The following is a 22,625-nucleotide window of genomic DNA, read 5'->3' as shown; positions in this document are numbered from 1 at the left end:
AAAAAGTTAAATTTGTGTAAATCATCAGATTGAGTCATTTTCCTACTTTAAAACTTCCATTTTCTGCCGATATTAAAATAAAAACCAGACAACAAGCACCTGGGGGGGGGGGGAATCCCCTCTTACAATTTCTATTTTTAATTTTGTCTTGTTATAAAATTTATTTTAAAGTTATACAAAAATGAGGTGGTTGGATTGTAGAATTACGTCCTTTAAAATGTTATTTGTCCAATGAACAAAAACCACTCGCACGGCAACTCCTTTTACTATCAAATTCTGCACCGTTGCAAAACTTCCTTCACTCAACGCTTCTTTACAAACATCGCGATAGCGGAGCGGTCTCTTGGGCGCACCCCGTCGCATGTTCAACCCCACCCACTTCCTGTCTGACGATCTCCTTACGTCAACGGTGCGCTGGAGCGAGTGAGCAGCGATACCTAGGGCGGAAGTGCTCTCGACGGAAGTGATCGCTGTGCGAATCGTGGGTGGGATGGCCGCGGGCCGCTTCTTTCTAAGTCGGCTTCGAGCACCCTTCAGTTCCATGGCCAAGAGCCCACTCGAGGGCGTTTCCTCCTCCAGAGGCCTGCACGCGGGGCGCGGGCCCCGAAGGCTCTCCATCGAAGGCAACATTGGTAAGGGCCGGAAAGCGGCTGCCAAGCCTTGGCCTCCGCCACGCAGGCGACAGAGGCTGGGAAAGGAGCTGGGCCCGGCATGGCCTGCGTCTGATGCGGCCGGCCTCTCTTTCTGGGCTGCGAGGAGAGCCTTTCCCCTCGCAAAGTGCACTGTGTATCTTTGCCTCCTTGTTTTTAGGATATCGGGCCTCAGTACCCGCCCACAGGGACACATTTGTTGGGGCATAAAAGCCACGCAGTTAGTGGATAGGACAAGAATTGTATTAGCTGTTTGTAATAGATCGAAATTGAAGCGACAAGCGGGTGCAGTTTATTTGTTCTCCTAGATAGGGTTGCCATATTTAGCAGAAATTAAAAATAATATCCAGTTAAAATAGAATTTAAGATAACGAATAATTTTTAGTGTGTGTCCAATGCAATATTTGGGACATCCTTACAGCAAAACAACAACGAAATCACTCATTGAAAGTTCAAATTTAACTGTGTCCTGTATTTTATCTGGCAACCCTATTCGAAGAGAGTTCCTAAACTTCAGTCGTTCAAATACCACATTCACAATTTTTGCCCTGTGCCTGTGCTAGTTGCATAATAATTTCTTAAGGCTTTTCTTAGAAGAACCTCACTTTTTAAACTTAAAAACATGTATTAAATTAAAAATAATTTTGTTAAAAGAGTGAGATCCAGTATCTTGAATAAAAAGTAGTCAGAAAGCAAAATGAAGGCAAAGCATTTCGATTTAATATTAATAAATTCTGACTTGATACTTTTATCTACCAAGTCACTGAGCCCCTAAAAGGGCCTTAGCAAGTGTTGAGTACTGAAGACGTTGTAGCAGCAAACTGAGAATTTCTTTTTTTATTCATTCAACAAATCACCTTTTGAGCCACTTCCATATGCCAGCACTGTTCTTGGCCTGGAGAATACAGCTGTGAATAGAACAAATAAAAATCTCTGCTCTCATGGAACTCAAGTAGGGAGAGATGGACAATAAACAACATAAATTAAGCAAGGTGAACAATATGTTAGAGAGTAATAAGTATGGAGAAAAATTAGGGATGAAGAATTGAGGGAAGTTTTTATTTTATTTTATTTGAGATGGAGTTTTGCTCTTGTTACCCAGGCTGGAGTGCAATGACATGATCTCGACTCACTGCAACCTCTGCCTCCCTGGTTCAGGCGATTCTCCTGCCTCAGCCTCCCGAATAGCTGGGATTAGGGGCACCCGCCACCACACCCAGTTAATTTTTGTTTTATTAGTAGAGACAGGGTTTCACCATGTTGGCCAGGCTGGTCTCGAACTCCTAACCTCAGGAGATCCGCCTGCCTGGGCCTCCCAAAGTGCTGGGATTATAGGCGTTTGCCACTGCACCTGGCCGAAGTTGTCATTTTAAATAAAATAAGGAAGGCCTCACTGAGAAGGTGACATCTGAGCAAAAAACTGAAGATGAGGGAGCAAATCACGTGGATACCTGGGAGAAGAATCTTCTAGGCAGAGTGAAGAGCAATTGGAAAGGCCCTGAGGTGGAAAGTGTGTTCGGGGAATAGGAGGGAAATCGTTGTGACTGAAGTCGAGTGAGCAAGGACGGGAGGGAAATTAGGGCAAAAGCCCAAGGGGTGGCCAGATTTTATAGGCCTTATCATGGGTTTTTAATCTTACCGAGATGGGCAGCCATTGGAAGGCTTGAGGAGTCAAGTGACAGTTTTACTTAGATTATAAAAAGATCACTGTGGCTGATATGTTGAAAGTAAAGAGTGTTAAGTGGTATTGCAATAATTATAGTATTGTGAAAAGTGAAAGTGGTGAGACGTGATTGGATTCTAGTTATACGTTAACAAAAATTGAGTTACATTTTAAGTAAAATTTAACAGTGGAAGTGGTGAGAAATGATTGGGTTCTAGTTATATTTTAAGGTAGGGCCAATTGGATTTGGTGACAGGTTGAATGCAGAGTGTAAGGTAAAGAGAGGGGCCAATCATGACTCCAATTATTTTGACTTGAGTACTTGAAAGATAGACTCCTGATTTTCTTTTATTTCCTCCTTTCCTTCTTCCTCCCCTCCCCTCCCCTCGCTTCCCCTCCTTTGGTGGGGTCTTGCCCTGTTGCCAGGCTAGAATACAGTGATGCAATTGCATCTCACTACAGCCTGCCTCCCAGGCTCAAGCCATCCTCCCACCTTAGCCTCTTGAGTAGCTGGATCCACAGGTGTTTGCCACTATGCGTGGCTAATTTTGTATATTTTTTGTAGAGACAGGGTCTCACTATATTTTCCAGGCTGGTCTTGAACTCCTGGGCTCAACTGATCCTCCTGCCTTGGCTTCCCAAAGTGCTGGGATTACAGAGGTGAGCCTTGGTTTTAAGCATGTTAGGTTTTTACATGCCTATTAATATCCAAGTAGAGGTGTTGAATAGGTAATTGGATATGTAAGTTCAGAATTAGGGTCTCCCCGGACTGGAGCTGTAAATGTAGGTGGTATTTAATGCCAGAGACTATGTGTTGATGGAAAGGACTGAGCCCTGAGCATGCAAATATTATGAAACTGGGGAGATGGGAAGGAATAAGCAGAGACTGAGAAGGAATGCCCACTGAGGTAGGAGAAAAAAACAAAAGAGAATGATATCCTGGAAGCCAAGTGAAGAAGGTATTCAGTGGGAGGGAATGATCAGCTGTGTTATACTGTTTAAGTAAATGAAGGTCTTTGGTGAACTTGAAAAGAACAGTTTTAGGAGTGTTAGGAGTGAAAGCCTAATTGGTATAGGTTCAAGCAGAATGGGAGGTGAGGAGAGTGGGTTAAGATAACTGGAAGTTTTTAGAAAGGGAAGTCATGGGGTGGTAGCTGAAATTAGAAGAGGGTGTGAGTGTTTAACATTTTTAATTTTCTTTTTGTGAAAAGAATTAGAGCATGTTTTTAAGTTGACAGAAGTGGTCTAGTGGAAAGGAGGAAAATTGGTAAATCGGGACAGAGGATAGAATTGCTGGAGTGATTTTTAAGCAAGAAAGAATGGAATCTATTGCCCAGTGGGAAATAATTTAGCCTTAGCTAGGAGCACAATTCATCCCTAGTAACAGGCGTGATGGCAAAATGTATGAGCACCAACTTCAGAGGGTGTGGTGGGAACTTGGGAAGGTCTTTTGGTTGTGTCTGCTTTCAGAGTGAAATAGGAAGAAAGGTCATCAGCTAAGAGTGAATGTAGAGACAGAAGACATGAAATACTCTAGTGAATAAGCAAGAGAAATGTTGAATTACTGGGTACCATTTAGGACCCACTTGGAGTTAGTGGTCATGAATTTAAAGTGAGACCAGTCACCATGGCTGTGTGTTTTTCTCCAGCCAAATCCGAAACATGGAAAGGAATGGGAAGGGAGAGTCCTGCTATTTGCCTGATGATGTTATTATTTAAATATGATGTTTTGTACTGTACTTTGAGAAACACACCCCTAAAGGAAGCTCTGTCCTCAAATCCCAGAGAGAGAACAGGGTATGTCACAAAGTAAGTACTTAGGACAGGTCATCAGATAAGGTTTGAACTCCCTCTATTTTCCTGACCTTTGCTTCTTAACCTTGTCAAATTTCTCTGCTTCTTCCTTGCTTTCTCGTGCAACAGAGGCTTTCTGAGTGAGGACTAAGAGTCCACTCTCATGCTGAGCACAGCAGTGAATGGGATACAGCTCCTGTCCTTCAAGGAGCTCACAACTCACAACTAAGTAGAAGAAAGAAAACAGACTCGACATAATTTTCTTTTTTTCTTTTTTTTTTTTTTTTTTTGAGACAGAGTCTTGCTCTGGCACCCAGGCTGCAGTGCAGTGGTGTGATCTTGGCTCACTGCAGACTCCGCCTCCCAGGTTCACGCCATTCTCCTGCCTCAGGCTCCCAAGTAGCTGGGACTACAGGCGCCCGCCACCATGCCCAGCTAATTTCTTCTATTTTTTAGTAGAGACAGGGTTTCACCATGTTAGCCAGGATGGTCTCAATCTCCTGACCTCGTGATCCGCCAGCCTCGGCCTCCCAAAGTGCTGGGATTACAGGCGTTAGCCACCGCGCCTGGCCGACTCGACATAATTTTCATACTGTGTGGTGAGATTCGTGATTGGGCATGGAAAGCAAGAATCTCTGGGGTAGGAATTCCCAAGAGGAAGAAGAGGAAAAAGTGTTTCAGCCATAGAAAGCAACATGTGCCAAGGTGGTGAAGCCTGAAGAAACACATGCAGTTTTTTGGGGTTTTTTTTTTTTTTTTTTTTTCGAGATGGAGTCTCATTCTGTCACCCAGGCTGGAGTGCAGTGGTGTGATCTCATCTCACTGCAACCTCCACTTCCCAGGTTCAAGTGATTCTCCTGTCTCAGCCTCCCAAGTAGCTGAGACTACAGGCATGTGCCGCCACGCCTAGCTAACACATGCAGTTTTAATGAAAGAGAAGTAGTTGGATGTGCCTGGAGTTGAAGGGACCTGTGAAAGGGTGGCAGAACAAGAGATTGGAAGGGTGGGATTTGCCATATGTCGAAGAGCCTTGTGGACCATGCTAGTTTATCCTGTTGGCAGTGGGAGGCTGTTGAACACTTGAAGCCAGTGTGTGCCATGACCAGATTAATTTAAAAAAGGAAACTGTGTAGGATGAGAAAGAAAGCTCCATAAAACAGGCACTTTCTTTGTATATTTTGTTTGCTGCAGTACCCATAGTGCCTTGCTTCCAGTTTGTTGGATGAATGAATAGATGAATTGGAACAGAGTTGAGTCTGTGCACTAGTTTTGTGGCTATTGGAGTAATTGGAGGGAGGAAAGATGCAGGCCTGAATAGAAGAACTGGAGAGACAGAGAAGTGATGGTTTCAGAGAGATTTTGGAAGCGGGATTGACAGGATGTGGTGGCCACTTGGAGGTGAGGTATGAGGAGGAGTAGAGGAGGGTGACACTGAGGTTCATGAAGATGGGAATAAAGGAAGAGGCGGTCTGGGGAGGTTAGAGTGATATGTTTTGTATGAGGTGCCTGTGAGACATAGAGGTGTTCTGAGACAGATTGGAATATGTGCCTGAAGTCAAGAGAGTCCGGAGATGGGTGCTGAGATTTCAGATGTGGAAGTTGTTGACTGGTGGGTAGAGGGGTAGTTGGTGAAGCCTTGGAAGTAAATGCAATTGCCCAAGAAAAGGGTGATGCGAAGTGGAATGGGAGGACCTAATCTGACTCTTTTTACTTTCATCTCCCACTACTCTTCATCACCCCACACACCCTGATGACTCTCCCTAGACAGAATTAGTCACTGCCTCCTCTGTGGGCTGACATAACATTTTGTACCCACAACTGCTGCAGCACTTGAGTTCTGCTGAGCTTGTTTGCACATTCACCACCTTCCTTGGGCTCTGACCACTCAGTGTGCTGTTCATCTTTGTATTGCTGACACCTAACCCCCGCCTTGACCCAGTGTACTCAGTACTGACCAGATTCTTGAATCCTGTGCTATGATATCCATGTGGAAGTTAGGCATTGGTACCCACACAGGGAATGTATTAAACTGCTTTTTAAATCAAGAGTGATCATCTTCTCTAATCACAGGTAACATCCTCAAGCAAATCAGAATGAGAGCACCCATTCAGGAAACCTGAACAGGGAAGGTGAACCCCTGTCCTGACCAAAATTGGGTATGTTTAGAGGGCTTTTCTTGTATTCCTTCTGCTCTAAGTCCTATTATTCTGATCCTGAAGGTGCAGACAGCGGCATGTAAGGAAAATTGATCAGTGAAGTAGCAACTAATGGCATCTAGCATGACTTATGAAGCCATATAAGATGTGTGATTGAAAGGCAAAAGCTTGGTACCTAGAACCCCTGAAAATCTAAAAAATAAAACACCTAGCCTGTCTTTTAAGACTGTTCATCCCTACAGTGTATTATCATCTTCTTGTGATTATCTTACGATTACAAGCCTAAATTGAAGAAAAGATTGCTGTATGAAATCTCACTGTCAGTGAGTCATCTCAGCATTTTTACCTTATTTTCAAAGACCCAACCAGAAAAGAGGAAACTCTTTTGCACTTTTCAATCAAGAAACTTAAAGCAGTAGAGGGCTTCCCTAATAACATGTTTCCTCCAGCATTCAAAATTAGTGACTTCACATCACTAATATGTGTCTTACTTATTTTGAGTATAAATGATTGGGCAAAGAATCCTTGGGAAAAAATAGCCTATTTATTTCAAATACTGTATAGTGGGTTCTCTGTGCCTGTGACTCACCTCCTTCCCTCCATCACTGTTCTCATACTCAGGATGCAAAGGTTCAGTCTCTGTCTTCAAAAGTGAGCTCCCAGTCTAGCTGGAGGGAGTGATGAGTGAACAAATAATTACAGTGTAATCCTTTGGTAAACCAGAGCAGGCAGTAATTAACTCTGCCTAGAGATGAAGTGGAGCTGGAGAGAGTTCAAGGAGGCTTCACAGAGAAGGTGGCAGTGGAAAGCTGAATCACCTGGTAGGCAAGGCGGGGAGGAGGGGATGTCAGATCAGTGAGGGTCTTTTGTGCTGAACAGATGAGTTTGGATCATAGGAAGGTGTGAGAAAACTTTTTGCCTTTTTTTTTTCGTGAACAGTTTTTCATGAAAAAAGTCATCAAAGTAAAATGTATTAAGTTTTTTTTAAGCCTGCTGACTGATTTTTATTAACTTTGCCTAGAATGCCTTTAAGCTTGGAGCCTGTGTGATCCTGGGTACTCAGTCTTGGGGTTGGAATATAACTTGAGGGCAAGCTCTCAGCCTAGATCATCATTTCAGTTATAGTACTTACCTCTGAGTAGCTACTCCATAAACATTTGTTGATTGAATGAGTGAGTGAATGAATGCAGCATCAAATACAGTATCTGAAATAAAGACTTCAATTTTTTTTGGAAGGACTTTTTAAAAAAGACATTAAACAGTTTTATATGTTCTGACTTTGTTGGATTTTGGTAAAAGATTTCAGAATTGGATTTTTTTTCTCATGTTTTTCATCTTGTTCAGGAGATGAAAATGCCTAGAGGTGATAAATATAGGCTCCTATGAAATACAGCTGTATTAGACGTAAAATAATGGGATCTGTTATTTTGGGTATTACATCATATGCTATCTTGCTACTAGATTTTAGCATTACATAGCTATGGTAGGCATTGTCAGTTTATAGAAAATTTTGTGGGGAGAAAAAAACATGCCTTAGGAAAAGATGAGGGGTAACAACAGAACTCTTTGTCCCAGCTTGTGGAATGAGAATAGTGGAGCTAATGAAAATCAACATGTTGAAGTAATATACTCTTAAGAAAGTACCTTCCACCTTTTTTTAAAGTTGTGGCAATATAACAACAGAGAACACTGGTGGCCAGGGTCCTAAGGGAAGGTTTGATGCTGCTTGTAAGTTCCGATACCTTCCAAAATTCATAATACTGAGAGTATATTGAAAGACAGGCCGGGCGATGTGGCTGATGCCTGTCATCCCAGCACTTTGGGAGGCTGAGGCGGGCAGATCACCTGAGGTCAGGAGTTCAAGACCAGCCTGGCCAACATGGCAAAACCCTGTCTCTACTAAAAATACAAAAATTAGTCAGGTGTGGTGGCACGTGCTTATAGTCCCAGTTACTCGGGAGGCTGAGAGGCTGGAGAATCAGTTGAACCCGGGAGTTGGAAGTTGCAGTGAGCCGAGATCACCCCACTGCACTCCAGCCTGGGCAATAGAGCAAGACTCTGTCTCAAAAAAAAAAAAAAAAAAAAAAAAAAAGGAAAGAAAGATAACAGCAGTGGCCCGGCGCAGTGGCTCACGCCTGTAATCCCAACACTTTGGGAGACCAAGGCAGGCGGATCGCTTGAACTCAGGAGTTTGAGACCAACCTGGGCAACATGGTGAAACCCTGTATCTGCCAAAAATACAAAAATTAGCCGGGCGTGGTGGCACACACCTGTAGTGGTCCCAGCTACTCAAGAGGCTGAGGCAGGAGAATCGCTTGAACCCAGGAAACAGAGGTTGCAGTGAGCCGCGATTGTGCCACTGCACTCCATCCTGGGCAACAGCTAGACTCTGTCTCAAAAATAAATAAATAAACAAACAAACAAACAATATATTGGACAGGTCAAACATACTGGACAGCTACTCAGGAGGCTGAGGTGAGAAGATCACCTGAGCCCAGGAGGCAGAGGTTGCTGTGAGCCAAGATCACACCACTGCACTCCAGCCTGGGTGACAGAGAGAGACCCCCATCTCAAAAGGAAAGATAGCAGCTAAGCTGGGATCTAACTAAATTGCGGTAAGTCTGAGATAGTGATATCATAAGAGATTGGCTGAAGAAGTATGGCTTTCTGTAGACAGGAGTGTTCTGGTCACTAGGAGGAGGCCTCTGAAGCAATGGAGAGCAAAACACCACCACTCTTAGGAACCCCCTGTGAACATCTTGAAACATTTGTCAAAACAAGCAAACAAACAACACCCCAGCAAGAAGGGGAAAAAAAATCTATGATGATCAGGTATCACAGCACTGAGAAAGTTATACTGTGTCTGGCTTTAATAAAACCATGTAACTTTGAATTCTTTTTTAAAGTAATTATTCCACATCTGTGGGTGGTACCTGGCACAGCTCAGTTCCAGTGGAATTAGTTTAAGAAATACTGCCCTGTAGTGAATTACCCAGGCTCTCCAAGGCTGAGAAACATGGATGGCACAGCTCTCAGGACATTTCACCACCATTTACTGTCATTGTATGCTGAAGCTGCCTTGTGATTACTAAACTAGCTTTCCAGAAGCCTTGGAATGGGGCATGGGTTACAGAGTACCCTGGGTATTAGATGTTATTGTTCCAGTCATTGGAACTGTATATTTCCTGTTACATCTAATTTGTTGGCATTCTAGAATTAATGTGTTTAAATTGCATGAGTCAATTTCTTGGAGTCCTGACTGCTCTTAGATGAACTAATAGTGTCTGACCTCAGAGCCCTTCCTTTCCATCTGCAACAGTTTTTTAAGGTAATTGTTTTTAACTTTTAAAAAATATAAGTAATTCTAACAATTGTTCAATCCCAGCCATCTAACAAATCAGCTACGTTTATCTTTTCATTTAATTAAAATAGCTTTTTAGCTATTAAATAGCAGGGACCATATTTTAGACTTGTTAAACAACCTACAATCTAAATATTGACCATCTGGGCCAAATATTTTAAGCGAGGGCTTACTCAGGGCAGACAGGTATCTGATAATATACACATTCAACCACTTCGCACCTGACCAGTGTGGTAGGAATTCAGAGCTAGAGAAGTCCTGAAGAAGTGGCACCTTAGGCTTGCTGGGGGAAAGGATTTAGACACAGGCCTGGAAGAGCAGGGGAAGGCATTTATTCATTGGAGTGTGGGAAGATCAGGGATCGAACAGATGTGAAGAAGCACACACAAGTTAGGTGGAGGTGGGGACTGAGAGATGAGCGTGACTGTACAAATCCACAGATTCATGTTGTTTGTTCTTATCCTGCCTATTCAGAGAGGAGTTGGGGTGGCATGTAGTAAATGTCATCTATTAAATGTGTGGGTTCTTATGCTGAGACATCAGCACCCCAATCAGTAACCATAAGTGGAAGGATGCCCCCCTTCTTTCCCTTGAGAAAGATTACTTCTGATAGAGGAGATTGAGGTCCAGATACAGTCTTAAGATTTATTTTTTATTTTTCACAAATGTAAGTTTCAGAGGGAACTGAAATTAGTAATATATTGTGTATTTTATTCATTCAGTTAGGTCATTAGGTTGTAATTTGTTTTCTACCCTGGAGGAGCCCCATCCTCTAGCTGGAGAAACACAATGACAATTGCAGTGATGGAGTCTCACCCAGAATACCAACCATGCAGAAAGGAGGACTAGCTAATCCAGCTTAGTGGTGTCAGGATCTGGAAAGGCTTCACACAGGAGGTTCATCTAAACAGAACCTTGAGGATTGAGTAAGAGTTGGTCAGGTGAGGAGAGGAGGCGCTTCAGGAAATGGGAAAGCATATGCAAAGTCATATTTGCAAGAGAACATGGCATGATTGGAGTTTGGTCCTGCAGGAGGGTAGGCTACCTAAAGGAAAGCCGAGGCCAGAGAGGCATACACAGGGATCAGATCTTCTTGTGTCTTGCAGACCATGTTAAAGAGTTTGGAGTTTGTCATGTAGCTTGTTCAGGTCTTAGCTCAGATGTCACTAACTTCCCATTGCACTTAGAATAGAATTCAGACCTCTTACCATGGCCACAAGGCCCTATGTGATCTGGCCCCGGACTGCCCATGTGGCCACACCCATCTTGAGCCACTCCTCCATTGCTTGCCCTTGCTGTAGCCAGTTAGCCAATAGAGAGCTGTCAAAAGATTGTAAGCAGTGTTATTTCATATTCAGTCTGGCCACAGTATGGAGCATGGATTGAAGAGAGCAAGGCCAGCATCAGAAAGGCAAGAGATGATAAGAGGCTGGTCTTGAGCATGGAGGTGGGAATGGAGAGAAAAGGACAAATATGAAAAATTTAGAAGCAAATGCAGGAGGATTTGGTGGCCACTGAGGTTTGGCAGAGGAGGGACTTCTGTCAGTGAGTGGATGGTGTGTTCATACCCTGAGGTCTGGGATACAGGAGGAAGCTCAATTTGGTGGGAAAGATGATTAGTTCATTTAGGAAATATGTTGACTTTGAGGTGTTTGTGGAATGTCCCAAGTGGAGATGTCTGGAGAGTTCTTGAATAGTCTCTGGAGCTCATGGAGGTATGGGCCAAACATTGGTATAAATGGGAAAAGATAACTTGAATGTTGTGGTACTAGGTTGATTTCATCTCCAAAATATTTCTCGAAACAACCACTACTTTTCACTCCTCTGCCATCACCTCGGGGCAAGCTGCTATATCTTTTAACTAGTCTGCCTGCTTCTGCTTCAGCCCATTCTTACACAGCTAGTGGAGTGATCTTCTAAAAATGAGAAGGAGTCTTATAATTTTCCTACTTAAAACCAATCTTCACTAACTTCCCATTGCCCTTAGAATAGAATTCAGTCTTCTTACCATAACTACAAAGCCCTGTATGACCTGGCCCTGGACTCCCTGTCTGGCCACACCCATGTTGAGCCACTTCTCCATCACTTGCTCATGCTGTAGCCATACTGTATGGCTTCTTCTAGGGCCTCAAACTTCTGTATTGTTGTGTGTCAAGTTCTTTCTCTCTTTCAGGTCTTTGCATATGCTACTCCCTTTGCATGAATTGTCATCTTTTAGGTCTTACCTCAGATGTCATTTTTTCAAGGGAGTCTTCTCTGACCTCCTGGGCTATATTAGTGCCATCCTGCATTTTTTCCTAGCACCTAACACAATTTGTTCGTAGTTAATTGTGCATTTGTATCACCCATACAAGCTCTGTGACGGCAAAATCCATTCTGTGTTTTGTTTACCATTGTACCCACAGTTCCTGACAGTCCTGAGCTCATAGTCAGCACTCCATGAATATTTTTTAGATTTGTTGAATGAATGAGATTATAATCATTTTTATTTTTTGTCTTGAAAAACTTAGAAATTTTACACTGTCACAGTACAAATAGAATGGTGACTCAAGTGATAGAACTTATGGAGCTGATTTCATCTACTTTTACATTTTCAACTGTTATTAAATGTTCTGCCTCTGGAAGGTTGAGACATGGAAATTGCAAATTAAATCTTAAAGGAATTTTTCCTCCCTATTGGCTGTATTCATTATGGTGGCTCTGGTTAGCATGAATTGATCTGTTATCAGTCTGACAATGGTATGGCTGCTGAGTTTGAAATTCAGAAAACTAATACTTGTTCCCTTGAGTTTGGGCGTTTGTGGCAGAGTTTAGTAGCAGCCTTCTCCTTCAGCCCTGATTTGGGAAGCATCCCAATACATGCTATTTGCATTGCAGCTGTGGGAAAGTCCACGTTTGTGAAGTTACTCACGAAAACTTACCCAGAATGGCACGTAGCTACAGAACCTGTAGCAACATGGCAGAATATCCAGGCTGCTGGCACCCAAAAAGTAAGTTTTCAGTTGTGGTGGGTAGTTGGCAGGCATGGGTGAATAATCTAATTGTCATAATTTAATTTACTCTCAGTGAGTAAAGTAGCCCAGTTTGAGTATCCTTTTTAAAATAGCTTCATTCCAGAAAGCAGACCACATACACCAGAGAGGGTATGACTTGTTTGAATATGTGTAGTTTTGATTTTTGTGGTTTTTATATGTCTATCTAAGTGACTGCCTCTGTTGTTTGTGGTTTCCCAAAGCATGTCCAACCATCATGGATGGCTTTGAAGATGAATTTTGTCATTCCTACACTTAAGTATTTATATTATTACTTAAGCTAACCACTAGGATTAATAGCTAATTATAGTGATTTTAACTTTTTAAATAAAGTCTTAGAAATTAAAAGGGATATTAGAGAGGTTCCAGTCACACTTTGAGTCAATGGGAGAGGTTACAGCTAACATTTATGACCATGTACTATGTGCCAGGCACTGTACTATGCCAAGCACAGTACATTTCACTTATACCTCATGGCTTAGGCCCTGGTGTCAAGACTATGGCTTTGGCAGAGGCCATAGAGTTGGTTTCCAGCCACATCAGTCTGAGTAAGGAAAGACTTATTTCGACATGACCCTTAGAGGGAGCAGAAGCACCATGCCTCCTCAGGCACCATGAACTGCTCCTGCCGCCACCTGGGATATTCACTGAGTGGCACATTCTGGTTCTTAACTCTAATTACTAAACAATTCTGCCTTTTAATGAGCCACGTTGCACCCCTGTGACTCTGACTCATTGGTTCAAGTTCTACCTCTTAAGTCTTTTAACTTTTCCCCGTAACAACCCTATATATAGTTGAAGGTAATGATTTTCCTGTTCTTTCTCCCCCTCAAGTCTCTCTCCTTTTTTTTTTTTTTTTTTTTTGACAGTCTCATTCTGTCACCCAGGCTGGGGTGCAATGGTGTGATCTTGGCCCACTGTAACCTCCAGCTCCTGGGTTCAAGTGATTCTCATGCCTCAGCCTCCTGAGTATCTGGGACTATGGGTGCATGCCACCATGCTGGGATACTTTTTGTATCTTTAGTACAGACAGAGTTTCGCCGTGTTGGCCAGGCTGGTCTCAAACTCCTGAGCTCAAGCGATCCACCCACCTTGGCCTCCAAAGTGCTGGGATTATAGGCATGAGCCACCACGCCTGGTCAAGTCTTCTCTCTTTCAAGCCAAACACCTCCAGTTTTCCTCCAGGCTATTCTTTACTCTGAAGTAACTTTACCTAAGTGATGAGTCCTAGTTTGTTCACTTTCCACTTTGAATTTACTAAGAGTGCTACTTGGAGGTGAACAGGACATTCTGGATGTAGTCTAAGTGGGACAGAGTATCATGGAACTTGTTCTGGGTGCCATTTTTTTTTTATTCCAACCCAGAATTGTGTTACCTTTTGTGGCTGGCATATCATGCCTGTTGAGGATTTTTGCTTCTTAAGTTGTCTCTTTATATGTCTGTATGTGTGCCTGTGTGTGTATTTGTGAAATTAACTTTCCTATGCAGGAATAAATTACATACCTTTTTCTAAGTATGCCACAGGTCACCTGTGTGTATTTCAAAATACAGTCATGGGCTGCATAATGATGTTTCTGTCAATGATAGACCTTATATACAATGGTGGCCCCATAAGATTATAACAACATATTTTTACTGTACCTTTTCTATGTTTAGATACACAAATACTTACCATTGTGTTACAGTTGCCTACAGTATTCAGTACAGTAGCATGTGATACAGCTTTGTAGCCTAGGAGCAATAGGGTGTGTCATATAGCATAGGTGTGTAGCAGGCTATCCCATCTAGGTTTGTGTGAGTACATTTTCTGATGGTCACACAGTGACAAAATTGTCTAACGACACATTTCTCAGAACATATTCCTGTTGTTAAGTGGTACATGATTGCATGTCCACAATTGTTTGATATTCCTCCCTTCTAGAAGTAGAGCGTAATTCTTGCCTTGAATGCAGCTGGACTTTGTGATTTGTTTCTAGTAAATAGAAAGTAGCAAAAATAAGAAATACCTTTCTAGGGTAGGTCATAAGAGACACTGTACCTTCCATCTTGTTCTGGGGGAAGCCAGCTGCCGTGTCAGGAAGCAGCCTTTTCAAGGGGGCCACACGGAAGGAACTGAGGCCTCCTGTGAACAGGTACGTGAGTCTTTTTGGAATTGGATCTTTCAGCCACAGTCCAGCCTTCATACAACTGTAGCCTCAGCCAACATCTTGACTGAAACTTCATGAGAAACCCTGAGGCCCAGCCACCCAGCTAAGCTCCTTCCCAAATTCCTTCCCCATAGAAACTGAGATAATGAATGTTTTTGTTTAAGCCACTGAATTCTGGCATAATTTGTTAGGCAGCAATAGATAACTAATCATCCTGTAATCCCATTATTCAGAAGTAAAATGGACATTTTTCTACAGAGAAAATGTATAGATTTACATATACTTACATAAATGTATAAAATATATATACATTTGCTTTTTGAAACAAAAATTTTGATTGCCACCTGTATGTCACTTAATAAACAAGATCTCCCTTTCACAGTGATATCATTTTAATGGTTGTAGTGTACTGCATAATATGAATATTATCATTTAGTTATCCAGTCCTCTATTTTGAATGTTTAGTTTTCTAATTTCTTCCTATTATAAGCAGTGTTGCAATGATGAATATCATTGTAGCTATACTGTTTGTTTTTTAATATAAAGCCATGTTTTGTGTATCTTTTTGTTCTTTAGTGAATTGCCTGTCCAAACCCCTTGCCTTGTTTTTTTCTATTGAGATCTTCATCTTTGTGTAATGGCTTCATAAAAACACATTGTATGTTAAGTATATTAACTCTGTCATATATTTGTTTGTCATTTTCTTTTTTTTTTTTGAAACGGAGTCTCACCCTGTTGCCCAGGCTGGAGTCCAGTGGTGTGATCTTGGCTCAGTGCAACCTCTGCCTCCCGAGTTCAAGCAGTTCTCCCTGCCTTAGCCTCCTGAGTAGCTGGGATTACAGGTGCCTGCCACCACACCCAGCTAATTATTGTATATTTAGTAGAGATGGGGTTTCACCATGTTGGCCAGGCTGGTCTGGAACTCCTGACCTCAGGTAATCCATCTGAATTGGCCTCCCAAAGTGCTGAGATTACAGGCGTGAGCCACTGCGCCCGACCATGTCATTTTTCTTTTATCTTGGTATATAATAGATTTTTACAATATAATACATTTCAGTTTTTATGTAGTCTAACCTGTCCTTTTTCCTCATAGTTAGCACCTTTGATGTTAAAATTGTAGCCCAGGAGTATAAAAATAATCTATTTCTTTTTGTTGCTTTTATGGTTTTATGTTTTATGTGGCTTTACAAGTTATAAGACTTTAATTTTTTCACAAATGGTTATCTACTTATCCAGTAGTATTCTTGTTTATTCCTGAGCAGAATATATATTTTGTTTTTATTGTGACTGGGATCTTTTTTCCACATCATTTTCTGAAACTGGTTATTGCTCTTTTAATGGAAAACAGTTGATTGTTATATTTATCTTATATGATTTAATTTCTCATATTATTTTTTATTTGCTTGACGTTTTGGAAAATAATAGTTGTCTCTAAATAGTAATCATTTGAAAGAGTTTTCTAATATCTGTGCCACATTTCTATTTTCTTGTTTTCTTTCATTGGGTAGAACTTCCAGAGCAATATAAACTAATAGCAGTGAGGGTAGTTTCCTTATCTTGTTCTGTCATTAATGAAACTGCCTCTAATATATCAGTGTTAAGTTTAATGTTTATTATTCATTTCAGTAGACCGTGTGGTACACGTACCCTTTTGTTACTAGAATAGTAACTGTTTTTATCATGATCAAATGTTGAATTTCCATCAAAAACCACTTTAGCATCTAGTGAGATAAACAAGGGGTTTTTCTTTTTAATCTCTTAGTATTAGTCATAGATTTAATAATGGTACCATCCTCACATTTCTAGAATGAACTTTTTTTTGGTCATGATGTACTATTCCATTAATTTGGTAATGTGTTGTTTGGAATTTTGCATGTATATTTATTTATACAGTTGGTTGGTATTATTATTTGTGTGTATGGTGATTTTTGTTTGTTTTGACTTTTGGGTTCTTTTTAGGCAGGGTCTTCCTCTGTCACCCAGGCTGGAGTGCAGTGGCATGATCATAGCTCACTGCAGCCTTGAAGTCCTGGACTCAGGTATCTTCCCACCTCAGTCTCTTGGTGAGTTGGGACTATAGGTGCATACCACTGTCCCCATCTACTTAAAAAAAATTTTTTTTTTTTTTTGTAGAGATAGGGTCTTACTTTGCTGCCCAGGCTGGTCTCGAACTCCTGGGCTCAAGCGACCCTTCCACCTTGGACTCCCAAGGTGTTGGGATCACAGATGTGAGCTGTGATGCCTGGCCCATGTGTAGTTTGTGACAGGTTTTACCATCAATGTTATGAAAATAAATGGAGAAATTTTGCATCTTTTCTAGCATAGAAATGATCTATTCCTTGAAGGTATGATAGAAATCATCTTTAAGATTATATGGATTCAGTACTGTTTGAGGGGAATCGTTATTGGACAACTGTTTTCTGCCTCAGTTATTCAGGTGTTTTTTTTTTTTTTTTAAGATGGAGTTTTGCTCCTGTTGCCCAGGCCGGAGTGCAATGGCACGATCTCAGCTCATTGTAACCTCCGCCTCCCAGGTTCAAGCGATTCTCCTGCCTCAGCCTCCCAAGTAGCTGGGATTACAGGCATACCACCATGCCCGGCTAATTTTGTATTTTTAGTAGAGACAGGCTTTCACCATGTTGGCCAGACTGGTCTCGAATTCCTGACCTCAGGCGATTCACCCACTTTGGCCTCCCAAAGTGCCGGGATTACAGGCATGAGCCACCATGTCCAGCCCCTAGGGAGAATTTCTTAAGCTGATACTCTTTTCTTTTTCTTTAAAGAGTCTCACTCTGTCACCCAGGCTGGAATGCAGTGGCCCTATTATAGCTCACTGCAGCATTGCTTCTCAGCCTTTTGGCTAAGATCAAGTGTATAGCTCACTGTAGCACTGAACTCCTGGGTTCAAGCAAATCCTCCCACCTCAGCCACCAGAGTAGCTGGGACTACAGGCATGCACCACTATGCCCAGGTAACTTTTAAATTTTTTTGTGGAGACAGAGTCTCACTATGTTGCCCAAGTTGGTCTTGAACTCTTGGCCTCAAGCAATCCTCCTGCCTTGGCCTCCCAAAGTGCTTGGGTTATAGGTGTGAGCCCCCATACCTAGCCCTTAAACTGATACTCTGTAAGGATCTTCTAATTCACTAATTAGGTTTACTGCATTATACAGTCTGCTAGTTACCATCTTCATTATCTTCATTGGGTGTTTTACTTGGGCAATTGCATTTTTCACCTCTAAGAAAGTTATTTTCTTATTGTTCCTTTTTTATGATAGCTTATTCTTGTTTTATCAGCAAGGCCGTATCTTTTGTTTTCTCCTGTTTCTGACAACAGCCCTGTCTGAGCACAGAGCCTAGTCCTCTCCTTTTGAATTGCTGAGTGTTTTTGTGTCCAATTATTGTTCGTCTGTTTGCTTATATTTTTGGAAGGATGTTTGCATTTGTTCTGTAGCTGAGATGGGTTCTTTCAGAAATTGTGTTGGCTTCTTTTACATTTTTGGTTCCAGAAGAGTCTCTCTTTGATAGCCCAAAGCCCACTGGTGCAATAGAACCCACCAGTCAACCTACTGCATCTGCCAGCACAGCACTCCGCTCCACATACAGTATGTGAATTGTGCGACAGGCCCAGGGCTGCTCCCTACCATCTCTAGTGACACCACAGAGACTATAGGAGACACAAATTTGTCCTCCTACTTCTACCTCCAGCTCTTAGTCAGGGGCCATGTGTGAGGCTGGTATGTGTGGGCTTGGGGGGTCAGAAGGAGGGAAATCCCGAAAATACCTCTGAGTTAAATGTTTTTCTGGTCCACTCTGCTCTATATGTGTTGTTTCTGCTGAAGCCTTTCAAAGGGCTAAGACCCTTCTTTGGAATCTAATAGTGCTATTTTGCCAAATTGGACTTCTTACTGTTGTTTAATCTTTTTTCTCCTTCTGTCCTGTTGTCTCTACCTGAAGTACAATCTTCTTAATCTCCATTTCCATCTGTGAGAATTCTACTCATCAATTACTTCCCAGCTTAATGCCACTTTCTTTCAGAAACTCCCTGAGATTCCTTCCACCATCAGTAATCGTCCCTTCATCACATGTTCTGCCTTACATTCCAGCTTCGTACATCCTCATCACCCTCTTCCTTTTTGCACTGTGAGCTCTTTGAGTTCAGGAACTGTCTTGTTCACCTTTAGATGGAGGGTGTTGGAATGATGAGGTTAGAGGAAGCCAGGTTTGAGTCCCTTCAACATTTACTCGCCATGAAACCTTGCACAAGTAAGTTACTTAACCTCTGAGTGGATTTTCCCCTCTGGAAAATGGGCATTACAATAGTACCTACCTCATGAAGCTGTTTTGAAGATTAATTGAGGTAACATACCACAGTAAAGGTTAAAATAAATGTTAATTCCTTTTTCTATACCCTTACAGTACCCTGCCCATGTAGCGCCTCATCCACACAGGCCTTCAGTGAATGGTGATTGAATAAAAAATACAGATCCAAAGTGCTTTTGTACAAAATTCACTTCTGCATCGTTGAGTCAACGGCAGATCCAGAAAAGAATCTGGGGCTGGGCGTGGTGGCTCACGCCTGTAATTCCAGCACTTTGGGAGGACAGGAGTTCGAGACCAGCCTGGCCAACATGGTGAAACCCTGTCTCTACTAAAAATACAAAAATTAGCTTGTCGTGGTGGCGGGTGCCTGTGATCCCAGCCACTCAGGAGGCTGAGGCAGGAGAATCACTTGAACTAGGCTGGGGTGGGGAGGAGGGCGGAGGTTGCAGTGAGCCAGGAGGTTGCAGTGAGCTGAGATCGTGCCACTGCACTCCAGCCTGGGTGGCAGAGTGAGACTCTGTCTCAAAAAAAAAAAAAAAAGAATCTGGGGCTGCTGAACATCCCACACTTGTGCCCACTTGCACATGCCGAATAAGTGGAACGTTTTAATTATGTTTCATAAAGTCTCCAGAATTAAGTAGGGTTTTGTTTTAACAAACAAATTGTACTCCTTATATGAAAGATAAAATTCTATTTGGTGGTTGATTGGATGGATTTTCAAATAAGCAGTTGCTTTCTGGTTTGCCTTGACATTTTATAAACAAATAACTACAGATGGAAGCTCAAAAGAGAGGCAACATAGTGTTATAGTGGAAAGATTTGATTCAGAGTTAAATTTTAGATGGTTGTTGACTGTTAACTCCTCCCCAGACAGACTTCACAAATCCCTCAATCAGTGATCGTGTTAATTCTATATATGGTTCTTCCTCTGCTTTTGTTATATTGAAGTGGCATGTCATCTCCCTTTAGAGAGTCTTATTTAATAGGTAGGAAAATCTCATCCCTGATTATGAAATTTTGACTAAGCTGGGGATCTGATTCTACCTTTTTGGTGGAAGGAAACTTTTGTAATTTCTTCTTTCATTGTTTATTAAACGTGTTTGGGGAGGGAGGGGTGCGTGTGGAGGGGTGTACCCCATGGAGTAAATAATGCTTTCTAGGAAATTTTCTTCTTTTTTTCATCTCCCTCTAGGCCTGCACTGCCCAAAGTCTTGGAAACTTGCTGGATATGATGTACCGGGAGCCAGCACGATGGTCCTACACATTCCAGACATTTTCCTTTTTGAGCCGCCTGAAAGTACAGCTGGAGCCCTTCCCTGAGAAACTCTTACAGGCCAGGAAGCCAGTACAGATCTTTGAGAGGTCTGTGTACAGTGACAGGTAAAATGCCAAGCCCTCCACCAGTCACAAGCCCCATGCTCAGTGCTGCCTGTTTGATCTTGCACAGATCCTGCACTGCTATGGTCACTGATGATTATACTTTGAAAAATTGTCTTCTTTTTTAAAGACAACACTATACAGATTTGTCCAGAGTTGTACTTCTACCAGATTGTCATCTATGTCAAGAAAGGAAATTGGGTTTTTCATCAACTGAATGCTTTGAATTTCTTACATTGCTACTGACTACCTTATGTTTCCTTATTTTCTGGCATGGAGCAAGCTGGTAGCCACCTAATGTAACCATCACATGCTAAAAGGCACAGAATAGACACTTAAGTAGCAGTGTATATTCTAAGAAATCAAATGATTCAGTGGTTGGTTATCCCCTTTAAGAAAAAAGCAGATGAAATTAAAATTTGTGTTCCTAAAAATGATATAAGAGATATTTTCAGCCTTTTTTTTTTTTATTCTTCAAGAAAGGATGCTTAGGCAGAAATAGCACATCTGAGAAACTGGCTTCTGTCTCAGATTTAGCCCTTTTTGACCCCTTCTTCTGTGAGAGGGCTTTTTGCTGGCCAGAGTCTAGTGGACATCAGTGCCTGTGTCAGATCAGGGATGGGCATCATCCTGACCACCTGAGGGAGTGAGATGTGAAGTCACTTTGAATGCAAGCTAGCAGCACCCTGGGAAGTGAGCCCATCTGCTCCAGAAGAGCTAGGCCGTGCAGGCTCCGGAATGCCTGGCTCTGCTGCAGAGACCAGGCTGTGACTTGAGGTTAAGCCGCCTAGAGACAAAGTCAGGATGGCTTGATCTGGACACTGCTGGAGTTTTTCTTATCTGAAGCCTGTGAATGACCAGTGTCAGTGTGAAATGGTGCTTTCAAGCAAAACGATCTTTTTTAAGGCTCTTTGAATTATCAAAATGGGAAGTGGTACATTTTCATTGTCACTGCTGAAGACACTCAGTTGGTTACTGTTTTAATTCCAAATTAGACAAACTAGTTCTATTTCTTAGTGCTTCCGGAAAGCCTCCTAGAAGAAAATAAATAAGGATACATTTGTAAATGACAAGTGATTTTTCTGACTTTACCCTAAAATCATGTAAGATATGTAAAACAAACCCTATAGGCTATCCGTTCCTTGTTTATGTACCCCGAGAGAGCCTACTTTTTATAAAAGCTAAATATGTGAATTACAAATGGCTGGGCTATAGGTTTTACTTCTTTTTCAGCTGTTGGATATCCCACCTGCCTGTTTTCCTCTCTTCTCTCCCAAGCCATGCCTCTCGGACTCAGAAGTTGAATTACATATAACCACATGGGTTGTTTGGAAACATAGTCAGTCTTTATTTCTAGCCCCTTCATGAAGTAGGTGTGTGAGACCCTCAGAGGAAAATAGAGAAGTAGAAACACTTTGTTAATTAGAAATGCATTAAGAAGCTGCATGGATCTTAACCTTTGCTTGTAAAGGAAGAGGTAATAATTGATTACACTATGGGCATACAACATTCCAGGAACTATCTTCAGTGAGGGCATTTTCGAGACAGAAAGGAAAACTAATCACAAGTTCTAATCCCGAGGGTAATTTAGACTTTGTTCACTTGCACAGATTTATTGGATGCCTCCTGTGTTGAAGCACCAAGGCTGGCCCTGGGGCTGCAGCAGTGAATAAGGCAGACCCAGTCCCTGCCTAACAGGGACTGAACACATGCTCATGTGTGTGATATTTGTTCCAAAGGAGGAACACAGGTTATCTGGGAGAGTTGATTATAGGGAGGAAGAAATCTTAGTCTTTTCTGTTTGAGTTAAAGGAAACATTAGCATATGGTTTTAGAGCAGAGGCCCTGACTCTTAGATCCTTATGCCCTGCTCTGTCCTGCAGCCCTTGCATTCAGTCTGCAGTACTTCCCTCCCACTCAGCACCACACCCTTCAGCCCCTCACCCCATCACCACCACAAGCTTTGAAGAAATAAAGGAAGTGCTCTTTCTCAAGAAAGCCAAGAACCCCTTTCATAGGGCTTATTAGCAAATCTTTAATTTCTCTTTATAAGATCCTTTTTTGTTTTAAGACAGAGTCTCGCTCTTTCGCCCAGGCTGGAGTGCAGTGGTGTAATCTTGGCTCA

The 22,625-nt window shown here is 42.0% G+C and overlaps 1 protein-coding gene across 5 annotated transcripts in view; it reads left to right on the top strand.

Moving 5' to 3' along the window:
- Positions 1–384: 384 nt before the first annotated feature.
- Positions 385–22,625, top strand: part of DGUOK (deoxyguanosine kinase) — a 32,162-nt gene continuing 9,921 nt past the window's right edge. Inside the window, exons 1-3 of one of the 5 annotated variants that reach the window (XM_004029443.4) lie at positions 385–632; positions 12,502–12,614; positions 20,316–20,503. In XM_004029443.4, coding sequence (XP_004029492.2) covers positions 491–632; positions 12,502–12,614; positions 20,316–20,503 — 443 coding nt within the window. In that variant the 5' untranslated portion in view covers positions 385–490. Of the gene's footprint in view, positions 633–6,186; positions 6,264–8,727; positions 8,879–12,501; positions 12,615–16,762; positions 16,867–20,315; positions 20,504–22,625 lie in introns of those variants that run through there. The other 4 variants (XM_004029444.5, XM_031008097.2, XM_055378097.2 and 1 more) reach the window with 4 other exon arrangements.

The sequence above is a fragment of the Gorilla gorilla genome, chromosome 12 (genome assembly GCF_029281585.2).
Source record: "Gorilla gorilla gorilla isolate KB3781 chromosome 12, NHGRI_mGorGor1-v2.1_pri, whole genome shotgun sequence".
Classification (NCBI taxonomy): domain Eukaryota; kingdom Metazoa; phylum Chordata; class Mammalia; order Primates; family Hominidae; genus Gorilla; species Gorilla gorilla.
The sequence above is the reverse complement of the archived record's forward strand: the minus strand, read 5'-3'. Positions and strand labels throughout refer to the sequence as shown.